This window comes from Enhydra lutris, unplaced genomic scaffold (genome assembly GCF_002288905.1).
Source record: "Enhydra lutris kenyoni isolate GAN:26980312 unplaced genomic scaffold, ASM228890v2 scaffoldscaffold78, whole genome shotgun sequence".
Taxonomy (NCBI): Eukaryota; Metazoa; Chordata; class Mammalia; order Carnivora; family Mustelidae; genus Enhydra; species Enhydra lutris.
The window spans coordinates 865889-878354 of NW_019154162.1; the positions used below are offsets into that span (position 1 = coordinate 865889).

Consider the following 12466-nt stretch of genomic DNA (forward strand, 5'->3'; position numbering starts at 1 on the left):
TCATCTGATGTCCTTTCCTTAAAGGTAAATAAAATACACAGTTACCTCACACTCACTAGTGCACTAGTCCTGGATGATAAAAGCCAGGCTGGCATGATCACAGTACCACTACATGGACTCCCCCACCATGTTTCTTTGCACCTCCGAGTCCTGGCACAGGCTTCTCCTGGCTGTGTGCTGATGCTCCTTCTTCCAGCCAAATCTCAGACCTGTCACTGCTCTATGGGAGCTTCACAACTCCCTACCCTGCATTTGTTTGGCTCCTAACAGTAAACACTATATGCCACCAGCACACTTTTTTTATCAATTTACTTATTGAGAGACTCCATTAAGACTTTTGGGGAGGGGAATGTACCTTTTAACTCCTTTATCCCCTTTATATATCACAGTATCTTTTTTATGCAAGGAAAGAAGGAAGAAAGAAGGAAGGAAGCAGGGAGAGACAAAAGGAAGGGATGGAGAGAGGGAAAGGAGGAAGGAGAAAGAAAAAGAAGAACTAACTTTTAATCATTAGCATAATTTGACTAATTGCAAGAACTTAAAAGTTTTTGAATAAACAATGAAAAAAAGTCAGCAATGAATGCACCATCTATCATTTTTCATCTACAATAAGTTTGACGCCCTCCACCCCCTCCCCCCGAATGAAGCAACCAAGTGTTGTTCAGTGCAGGAAACAGTGCCACAGGGCCATAATGGAGGTGGGAGTGAGCAGCCTACAGGGAAAATGGCAGCTCCTGCCTCCTTAATGCCACACTGTTGAGCAGACTGTTGGAGCTGTTCTGGTAAAACACATCTTAGGAGAGAAGTGGGAGACATTTAGCTTTCAGTTTCTAAGGGGACCAAACAATAAAACATTCACAAACTTGAAAGTTTACACGTAAGTCTTAATTAATTGCATTTAACTGTTCATTTGGCTAAATCTGAGCTATTCTGAAGGGGGGAAAATGCTGTAATCTTTTTGACAAAATGGTACTGGCAGGAACTTCCATAAAATTGGAGGAGGGGCAGAGGGGAGGGAGAACTAGCCTGACTTGATAGAAAAATGTGCCTCTCCACCTGAATCTCTCACAGCCTAAGTTTAGGGTGAATCTCTCACTCCAAGTTTAGGGTGTCTTCAGTTTAGACGGAATCTATGCATATGGCCCGTGCCACAGGCAGAGTGACAAGGCTGGTCAGAGGACCTGGATTTGAATGCTTGCTGCACCCCTGGGTCATGGGCGCTTAACCTCACTGATCCAGATGTTCTTTATTCATGAAAATCAGATAATAACTTTCCCCTGGGGGATTAAAGATGGTGGGTATAAGCTTCTAACTTAAGTGCTGTTCATATAGTAGGCACTTGAAAATTGCAGCTAAAATGATTCTTTCCTCATCTTTGCCTTTGCCTTCAGACTTGCCTAACTCGGTGCCCACTGTCTTCCCTTTACTTATCCAGAATTTACTTTTCCTCCAAAGCATAAGTCAAGATTCATTTTCTCCATTCAAGAACCATTCAAACACAAAGAATATATATTATTTGTAAGTGTGATATTCCCTGTTTTCAATATTATTGATGGATATTAGGATATGGTGCATTTTATTACTTAACTGTTCATGTTCTGAACGTATATCCTTTCATATCCAGAAGGGGATGTATATATCAGCTGACCTAGAATTTGTTTCTTAAATCTGTGGACAGAATATGTTATTCCTTTACAAACCCAACAGGGTTCTGGCCCTGGAGAGAGAGAGTCATTCTCTACCTTTAGGATAAAGAGAGTTGGCGTTGCTTGCAGAATATTCTAGCATGCAAGGCCGCCCTTGGGCACGAATGCCATCCAGTCTTCCTTTCCCCTTCACAGATGACAGCAAACCTCGGCTCAGCAGCAGCCCACCTTCAGCCACCCTGGGAAGTCTGCTGGATGATCAGCACTGGCACTCGGTTCTCATTGAGCGGGTTGGCAAACAGGTGAACTTCTCTGTGGACAAACACACACAGCACTTCCGCACCAAGGGCGAGGCAGATGCCTTAGACATCGACTATGAGGTGAGTTGACTCTCCCTGCAGGTCCCCAGGCGCCTTACTCAGCATCAGTTAAAAAAAGAAAAAAAAAATCAGCAAACGAATGTTCAATTGAGAAAAGATGGGGGGCCATGGCAAGTCTTACCCTGGGCTCAACTTCTCCGTCTAAACCCAGACAGCCTTCAGTGGAAGAGTCCAAGAAGGCAATCTGAGCAGTGTTTGTGGGGGGAAGTGCCTTGGCAACAAGGGGACCTCAGCAAATTGTGTGCATTTTAAAATCAGGAAATCTCCTTTTTCACTTAAAAATTTTTTTCCTGCCTGTAGCCTTCCTGTATCACTGCATAATCTTGTCATTATACTCAGTTGTTCTTTTTTTTTTTTTCCAAAAATCAATTTTAATTAGCTGGAAAAATACAGAAATTAGACTAATATAATATTATATATCACATATTCCTGAAGAAAAAAGGGAGATAAATAAAATCCAAAGGAATCTAAAATGCACACTATAGCACTTGTAGTTAACCTTTATTTCTATGCAGACTTTTATAGCATACATGAAGAGTCATTTCTTTCTTGCTTTCTTGCATGACTGCAAGAAATGCACCGAGGCTACAACACAAAGAAGATGGCACAAAGTTCAGCAGACCGTCAGACAAAAGTTAACCATCTTTGCAAGTAGTTCAGTTCTACAAACCTGGCCCTGCTCTGTATCAGACTTTTTTCCCTAGGCAATAAATATACACAGTTGGCTGAGACAGAGTTCCTGTGTTGGAGAATTTATAGGACTTTTTGCAGGATTGTGGCATGGCAATTCTGAATGTCTGTTTTAAGAGTCAGCCCAATTAGCATCCTTTGGGGGATTTGTTAAAGATGAAAATAGTCAGCCCTCCCCCCCAACCTGCTGAATCTGAAACTCTGGGAGAAGAGCTCAAAAATTTGTTTTAGAAATCCTCCAGGTGACATCCTACCATTTGAAAAGTACTATTTTAGAATAGTTACTCTGTAGCTTAGACTTGTGGGGAGATGGAGGGAGGAGATTGCTGGGCAGATGGTGGGAAAATCTGAAAATCTGTTAGTTGACAATTCCACTCACCAGTGGGGTACATTCTAGAACAGCAGGGGTGGAGATAGATAATTGAAAAATTAGTGTCTGACTTACTTTTTATCAATCACCATCATGAGCTATAAGAAAGATTTTCTCTTTTGAACCTACCTTTAGCTTAGCATACTGTTGATAAATTATGCCATTCATTAACTTCAAAAAAGAATTTGCCATTCTGACTCAAAGACACCAGGTAGATTTTTTATTTGCTGATAACTGGAAATCTATGAATATCAATCATCTCTCTTTGTCAAGTTTAAGTGATTTAAACTGGTTGAAAGTGATTGAAAAAAGAAAAAAATAAAGAATACACATAATATTAAAAGAGATATCTTTCATGAACTTGAGGACAACAGAAAACAGAAAATCATCTGTAACTCTACCCACCTAGGAGATGATTCTAAAATTCTCCCAGTTGCCTTATTTAACCTTTATTTTCAAGCCTATGTTACCTATCTCTCCTGTGTACAGAATGTTTATGGGATCACAGCTGAGTGGCATTAAAATGAATGTCAACATTTGAGGGACATGAAATCCAGTGATGTCACTGGAACAGATTTCTTTAGGAAATGCCTGGATTTCACGTTGCCTTATAAAAAGTGTCTCCTAGGAAAGAAATGTCTTGGAGAATTCCTTTGAAGTAACCTCTGTTTCAGAGAATTCAAGCCCCTGCCAGAGTGCCCAGCCAGCTTTCCCCAATGACCATATAAGAAGATGGATTGACTCTAATGGTGACATTAGAAATTGACTGTACTAGAACATGAGAATTACATGTTGGGAGAAGTTTCTAGAACAACTGGAGTTCTCCAGTCTTTGCAGATTCACCTTAAAGACTATGTGTAAAGGAAAGAGCAGTAGAATGGGAGTCTTGAGTTCTAATTGCCACTTTACCACTAACTAGTTGTATAAATCCAGGAAATGAAAACTCTTAATTTCAGTTACCCAGAAGCAATAATAGCACCCTATTGGCAGGAATAAAGATAAATAAAATATCTAAGTCTAGAGATTATTTTGTAATAATGTCTATTAATAAGAATCTAGGTTATTGATTTGATTTCTGTCATGGGATCATATGTGCCCGTATGCACCCTGGATACCACCAGCTAGCAGGAAAACTAAAATCAGGCCATTGGGTTCCTGTGACTGACTATTAGAACATCGCTGTTCTAAAGTTATGCCTTTCAAGTTTTATACCAAGGTTCATTATATTATGAAAATCAAAATTCCTCTTAAAATGTTAACATTATGAGCTAATAATTGCAAGAAAATATGGTAACTTTCATCTCTCCATCTTAGACTACCTATGGATATCAATGAATGACATCATGCCTGTCTGGGAGAAAAAAGAAAGGAGAAGGCTTTTGTTACATTAAGATATATTAAGTTGTTTGTTTCTCTTCCCACCTAGGGCTGGGAATCTTCTGTCAAAAATCAATCAATCAATCAATCAATCAAAAGAAGCAGAAAGAATGTAGATCCTTTGCTTCTCATTGAAATGTCATCTTAGTTCACATCACTCAGCCTATATGATTTTCTCCAAATGCATGTGAAAAAGACTATAGCAATTTGCTTCACTTCTGGTCTGGAGCAGATGGATTTTAGAAAAGAGATATTTTTAGGATCTTAATAAGGGCCCATTTCTCTGAGATTCATATAATCCATTAATTCTTTTCCTATCAAAAGTGCTCAGTGATCCTGTTTATATAGCCATTTTACAGGCACCAGAACTATTAAAAATTTTTTTAAATACATGATTTTGCATATTGCCACATCATATATACGAAAAGGCATTTTACAAAATTATATATATATATATATATATATATATATATATATATATAATGCTTAGTTTAAAAAGCTAGGTTAGATTAAACCTTATAAGCATTTAAAAATGCATATGTGTACATATATCTTCAAATGTAGGTTCTATCAAAATTTTAAGGAAAATATGAGATAGTACTTTTTTTAAAAGATTTTATTTATTTATTTGACAAACAGAGATCACAAGTAGGCAGAAAGGCAGGCAGAGAGAGAGTGGGAAGCAGGGTCCCTGCAGGGCAGAGAGCCTGATGCAGGGCTCAATCCCAGGACCCTGAGATCATGACCTGAGCCGAAGGCAGAGGCTTTAACTCACTGAGCCACCCAGGTGCCCTGAGATAGTACTTTTAAATCAAGGATTATGGGAGGTTCTTCTAAGTCTGACATGAATTTCAGAAGCCTGGAAGTAAAATATATGAAAAATACCCATATAAATTTTTTTAAAAAACTTCCACAAAATTTTCCATAAAAATACATATATAGTGATATCACTACCCCAGTAACTTAGAAAATTATTTCAAAATTCAATTAATAAGTAAAAATCTCCTACAAATAATTATTAATGGATAACTTAAAGGAGAAATAAAGAAAATGGATGTAAGAAGTACAAATTGCTCTCAAATATATGAAAAGGTGCTTAACTGCACTCATTAAGAAAAATAACGAAAATTCATGCTACAGTGATATTTTTCACTTAGATTGCAAAGACTAAAAATGTTACAATGTTGGCATGGGTGTGGAGAAACCAGAGTTATTTCATCCATTACTAGTGGGATGGTAATTAATATTACATTAACGAAAGAACAATGTCTTCAAAATTGTAAACATGTGGTCTTCAACCCAACTGTTCTGTTTCTAGCAGTTTATCTTATGGTCATAGGTAAATGTATGCAATAGGACATATGTTAGGAATAATAAAATAGTGGAAATTCCCCAAAAGTCCTTCACAAGGGGGTTCATAATTAAGAATTATGCTAGGGGCACCTGGGTGACTCAGTCAGTTAAGCGTCTGCCTTTGCTCTGGTCATGATCTCAGGGTCCTGGGATTGAGCCCCGCATTAGGCTCTCTGCTCAGCAGGGAGCCTGCTCCCCCCCACCCCTGCCTGCCTCTCTTCCTGCTTGTGATCTCTCTCTCTCTGTCAAATAAATAAATAAATAATTTAAAACAAACAAACAAAAAAAAAGGAATTATGCTAGGCTCTTTAAAGAACAGCTCTGCCATGGTGCCCTGATGACCTCACACTATCTACATGGGCCACACAACCATAGCTTTGCACAGCTGATCTGAGTCTTGACAGCCTGCTTTATGATCTTTCTGAAACAACAGAAGTTGGAGGCCTGCAATTAGAAGCTTCAAGGCTGTTTCCCATTCGCCGCACCTGTCCCTTGGGAGGATGTCATGACACAGTTTCTCGTTGCCTCCTAGGTTCTGATAAGGCACGAAGCACTTATGCCCTGCACTTTCAGAATAGAACTGTGTCATCAAGAATTGCTTAGCTGAAGGAACTTCTCTTAAAACTCATACATGATTAAAGGACTGGCCAGACATAATACAACTGCTTATTTAGTGACTGAAATAACTAGAGTAGGAGCAATAGCAACAAGGAAACCCCCAGCTTATATTGTGGTCATCTGACCTCTCCCTTTTTTTCTTTTCTTTTCTTTTTTTTTTTTTTTTTTAAGCATCATTTTTTCAGTTTGTGGGACAGGTGGGCAGCAGTATTTAGCTACTATTGCCTTTGTTGACTCTGTAAATCACAAACCATCTGAATCTACAAGTGGCTTCTTTACCTTTACAGGTGGGTCGGTCACGTCTTGGCTTTGGGCTCACCTTGTTTGGTGTGTGTGCTTGACAAAGCTATACAGAGGTATTATGCAGCCATTAGAAAGAATGAGGCAGCCCTATATACCCTGATGTGGAACCATTTCTAATATAAATTGCTAAAGGAAAAGAAAAACAATATGCCCTGCGTTATAAGAGTATCTGTGTTTAAGATTAGAAAGAAAGCATGGACTTGACAGAAGACAGCATGTAGACAGAAATCTCTGGAAGTGACTAAAGGGACAGACAAGGCAGATCATAAGAGAATGAGTTCAATGAAGAGGGAACCCTTAATTTTCAATAACTACTTTTTTAAAGATTTTACTTATTTATTTGACAGAGAGAGACACAGCAAGAGGTAACACAAGTAGGGGGAGTGGGAGAGGGAGGATCAGGCTTCCAGCCGTGCAGGGGGCCCGATGAGGGGTTTGATCCCAGGCTGGGATCATGACCTGAGCTAAAGGCAGATGCTTAACAACTGAGGCACCCAGGTGCCCCACAGTAACCACTTTTTAAAAACATTTTGAATTTTGTACCACATATAGAAGTATTTTAAGGAGAAACTAAGGCAATAGAAAGAATATGTGACTTTAAAGATATTTCTTATATTTTCTGCTAAAATTACAACCTGTGATTTGTGTTTATTCAGTTTTTTTTCAAAAACACTTATCACTTCAGAATTTTATTTAATTTACTTATTTTTAATTGTCTATCTCTTCATCCCCACCCCAGTCATAACATTCAAGCTCATCGTAAGGGTTGACATTTTCTTTTTTATTTTCATTTCACTTTTATTTTTATAGAAATGTGTCTGGTACAAAATGTGCAGTTCATGAATATATGTTAAGTAAATGAAAGACGTTTCTTTCTGTAATTATTAAAGATAACAATTGATGACCAACTTTGGTTCCTATAAGAAGTTCTTTATAGGTCTGCCATGCTTGAAGGCCACTTCTTGCCACCACCCTTACTTGACATTGCCTAAAGGACACTTCTCTTAGAACTCAGACATGATTAAAGGACTGGCCAGACATAATACAACTACTTATTTAGTGATCAAAATAACCACAGATCACTAAGGAAACGGTTTTCCAGATCATGTGGCAGTGTAATTGCTATTGATCCTGTTTCCTTTGGAAACTCAGCTGAAGGCTAAAGTAGGAGGTCTATGTAGAGGAAAATAAATGAAAGAAAAGAAAATAAGGAAAAAAAAATAAGTAGGTGCAAAGTGGAAATAAAGAGGAAGAAACTGGAAGGGAGAAAACATGAAATACTATTTTGTTGGTATTTTGTGATTTTGTTTTACCTCTAAAGCTACCTTGTGAGGGAAATCGTTATGTCTTACATTACAAAAAAACCAAGGCAAGAGAGATTGTTGGCGGCTCCCCATCCCCATACCCCAGTAGCTATTATGTAACAGAAACAAGATTTGAGTTCAGACCTGTGCAGCGGCTCAACTGGAGATCCCTTTGGTGACTAGACATTCCTCTGAGAAAGGGATACTCCGTCAAGATACAAGCACTGTTTCTGGTCCTAATTCTGGCCTTTGCATGTATTCAAGACTTGAAGCCACATTAATCCCTGCCATTCTTCTATTTTTAAATTTAAGATTGTTGTGATTTGTGGATTTTTCTGTGTTTCCCCAAGTTTTATAATGGCAAACTGGAATTAAAAACATGATGAAGGGCGTATTTCAGTATTACCATTATATCACAAAGTGAAAAAAAATTGTTTTTATTAACATGAACTAAAAGAACAAGTGAAAAACTCATTTTATTTCAGCTGCTATTGGTGGAGGTGGTAGCAGGTTTTAATCATCTAATAAGATATCTTGAGTCTGGCTGAATCTGGGCTGAATTATTATAACATCAATAAAGTATTATAGAATCAGCCAGGCCACAGTTGAATACGTGTAGAGCCTGAGGCAAGAGTACAAATTGAGGTCCACATACCATAAGTTTAAATATTTAAAGGGTTACAAATAAGCTGACAAACTGTTGAATAAAATATCTTCTATTCTCCTGCTTTGACGAATGTACCTTCCCAGCAACATCCCATATGGTCAAGCCCTGTCCATGGTGTAAACAGCTGCCACCTGGCCACTGCTCAGACCTGTCATCCTGAGGAGGTCTGATGGGGAGAGAGCCATTCGGGGCCTCAAAGCACTTTCAGAACTGTTTAGGCAAGAATTTCTGGGGTGCTGTGTAGGAACATCATGGTTTATAAGGGTGGTAGCAGCTTATTATAGCTGTTTCTCCTTGACTCCCCCATGAGGAAGAATGGAACTGGAAGGTGGTCAAAGGTGGGTGCCTGGGTGCCTGGGTGCCTGGTATGCGGGGGATACTGAAGTTAGGATTTCCAGTGAGCTCCCCATTTGAATGCTAAAACAGACAAAATTTAACCCATTGTATAAAAACCCAAGGTAAAACTATTATAAGTTCACTCAGACAGAACAAATTATAAATACATGTTGAACCAAGTGGGCTGTGTTAGCTCCTGATGTTTATGAGTATGTAAAAAGATACCCATTTATGGGTGCCTGAGTGGCTCAGTTGGTTAAGCTTCTGACTCTTGGTTTCTGCTCATGTCATGATCTCAAGGGATTGAGACCAAGCCCCATGCTGTGTTCCATACTCAGTGAGGAGTCTGCTTGAGATTCTCTTTCTTCCTCTCCCTCTGCCCCTCCCCCTGCACTCTCTCTAAAATAATACATAAATAAGCCTTTAGAAATGTCATTCAGTGTTCCCTCATTTTCAATGCAGGGCTGTGTCTGGGTCAGATATTGCTCACCTTCTGTCCGCTGTAAAAGAGACATAGGACATTTCTTATCCAGAAATAAGGGGATACTGGGAATTTGTGAAAGAATAGGTTATAGAAGCAATGAAGAAGAGGTAACTTTTGGTTAACATGTAATCAATTACCATCTCTCAATATGTGACCCCAAAGTACAGACAAAAATAAGACATCATATGCACGATATACTTTTTTAAAGTTAAAGAGATCAGACATTCCAAAGAAGTTTCAAACTGAGTCATTGATCAAGTCAAATAGTAGAGCAGAAGCCATAAAATTGTGACCCTGGAGAAGGTTAGGACTGCTATTATCTCACTTGGCCTATTTTGTATTTTTCATTTTTAACTATTTGAATTTGGGCTAATATTTAAAAATCAAGAGATTTCACAGGAAAATTGGGATTTCTGGTTTCATTTGAAATGGCAGAAACTCATTGACCTTTGAGAACACTCCCAAGGTCAGTGATGGGCTGTTCTTCCATAAAGGCCATGAACTCTGCATATGGCTCAACAAACACAAAGCCAGTATAAGTTTTAAATAATGAAAAAAAAAAGACAGCTGTTTGAATCTATTTTCATATACCTTTTATTACAAAGTGGACTATCAGAGGTTAAGTGAGACAAATATTCACACATGAGAAACTTCAAAAATATCAGAAATCCAAGTCTGACAGAAAAAGGAATCTTCTAAACAGGAAGACTCCAAAATTTAAACAGGGCCAGAGGAATAGCCAGTAAGGAGGAATGAACTCATTGCCATGGAAGTAACATCAAAGATTGAAAAAGATAGAAGCAAAATGCCAGACAAAGAAGAGGAATGAGATCAAAGGAAGAGAGAGTGGCAGATTCTGGGACCTCATACATTTAACATCAAAGCAGGCTTTCTTCTGGGAGTCCTCTAGTTGGAGCCCACCTGTGACACCAGCAGACCATCAGATTACCAGATCGACTCTGTTGCTTAAGACACAGACTGTGAGTGAAACTTCACAATCTAACACCTGCTTTTGTGGACTACTAAGATCAATGAAAGACACACTATGCAATTTGCCATAACCAAACAAACAAGAAAAGTAAGCAAAGAAAGCAGCTAAACTGACCAAAACAGAAGGGAAATAAGGCAAAAGCAAATTTAGAAGTAAATTGCTAGTGTTCTTTTTTAAAGCAGTTCAACAAATATTTGTTGGATTTATTATGTTTGAATCATACATCTTGCATTAAATATTAAAAAGTGAATAAGATATTGTCTGTGTCCTTGAGAAATATTTTTAGAGAGATATTTAAAAACATTCAGCAAATATTTATTCAGAATCTATCATATATGAGGCATCATTTTAAGCACTTGGGAAATTCAAATATGTCAAAGAACAAAGATGCCTACCCTCGTGATGCTTGCATTTTCATAGAGGAAACAAACCATAAGCAGTAAATATAACAAGTAAATACATTACACATGCAATGGAAAGAAGAAAAAACATACATCTAGGTCATGGATTGGAAGTTCAAAGATGAAGGGAGGGGCACCTGGGTGGCTCAGTCGGTTAAGCATCTGACACTTTATTTGGGCTCAGGTCATGATCTTGGGGTCATGAGATTGAGCCCTGCATTGGGCTCCATACTGAGCATGGAGCTTACTTGAGGTTCTGTCTCTCCCTTTTCCTCTGTGCCCCAAACCTGGCATGTGCATGTGCTCTCTATAAAAATAAATAAATAAATAAATAAATAAATAAATAAAACAAAATAAAATCATTAAAAAAAAAGATGAGGGGAAACAGATTGCAATTTTGGATATGTTGATCAGGGTAGACATCATTGAGATGATGTCAACTGAACAAAGGAAAAAAAAGTGAGATTGCTAAAGGATACTTGGAAAGAAATGGCATAGGGCATTTGGCTCCCCTACACTATAACAACTGTGCAGTTTTATATGAGACCATGAGCTAATAGAAGCTGGGTTTATAGCTCTGTGATCCATATCCTGAAGGCCCTTGGGCAACATCATGCCGATGATACACCCTGAAATATAATCTCTGTTCAATAATCAATATCTGCCCTGTGGTGTAATATGCTGGAGTCTGAATGGATGGGCAGGATCATATCATCAGAATCCTAGACAATGAAATTAGTGAATGAAGAGGTTCATGGCATTCAGCCAGGTTTGTCTTGAAAGCAAAGATTAATTCAACGACACTCATTAAAGTTTGAAGGAAATACATGGGGAATTGTAAACACAATAATGATATGTGAGGCAATAAAAAGTAATTTGTACAAGACATACAACTGAAGTAACTGAAAAAAATAAGATAGAAATTCAGGAAATCAAGGAAATAAACCAACCAAACAAACCAAAACTAGTACTTTTTAGAATAATGACTGATTTAAAAAAAAAAAAAAAGGCAGAGCATGAACCTGAGAAGATATTCTCCTCTACCTGCTGAACAAATAATACACTTTTACACTCAACTGTAAAATTACTAGTCTTTCTAAATTTGAAAATAAAATTGAATATAGACAGTAACCATGAAGTTCTAGCATGGACTCTCTTTCTTTTTCTTTCCACCCAATATATATGGGAAGCTAGAACCGACCAATGGGTTTTTTTAAAGGCGCACACAACATATTAAGTTCTAATGTTCTGAAAATCTGAAAACCAGATGGAGGCTTCTGTAGAATCTTGGAGGAAGGTTTGTTTATTAATCAAAACAAAGAAAAGGCACTGAATTGAGCTGCCATTGAATAAAATATCAATACATACTATCACAACCTTCAGACTGAAAAATATTAGAAGAATTACTATCCATATGTTTTTATTCAGAAATTATGAATATAATGCCACAAAATACAATTTTGGAAGAACTTCTGAACTGAGAAGGTGCTAAAGTGCAAACAGTCTTATTAACAGCAAACACTGTGTGCCAGGATCCATTCTCCAT

The 12466-nt window shown here is 37.9% G+C and overlaps 1 protein-coding gene across 3 annotated transcripts in view; it reads left to right on the forward strand.

Moving 5' to 3' along the window:
- The window catches only part of LOC111160860 (contactin associated protein like 5), an 823942-nt gene that overhangs the window by 394190 nt on the left and 417286 nt on the right, over nucleotides 1–12466 (forward strand). For all 3 annotated transcript variants that reach the window (XM_022524243.1, XM_022524244.1, XM_022524245.1), the window contains one exon: nucleotides 1842–2026. In XM_022524243.1, the coding sequence (XP_022379951.1) occupies nucleotides 1842–2026 (185 nt within the window). The remainder of the gene's footprint in view (nucleotides 1–1841; nucleotides 2027–12466) is intronic.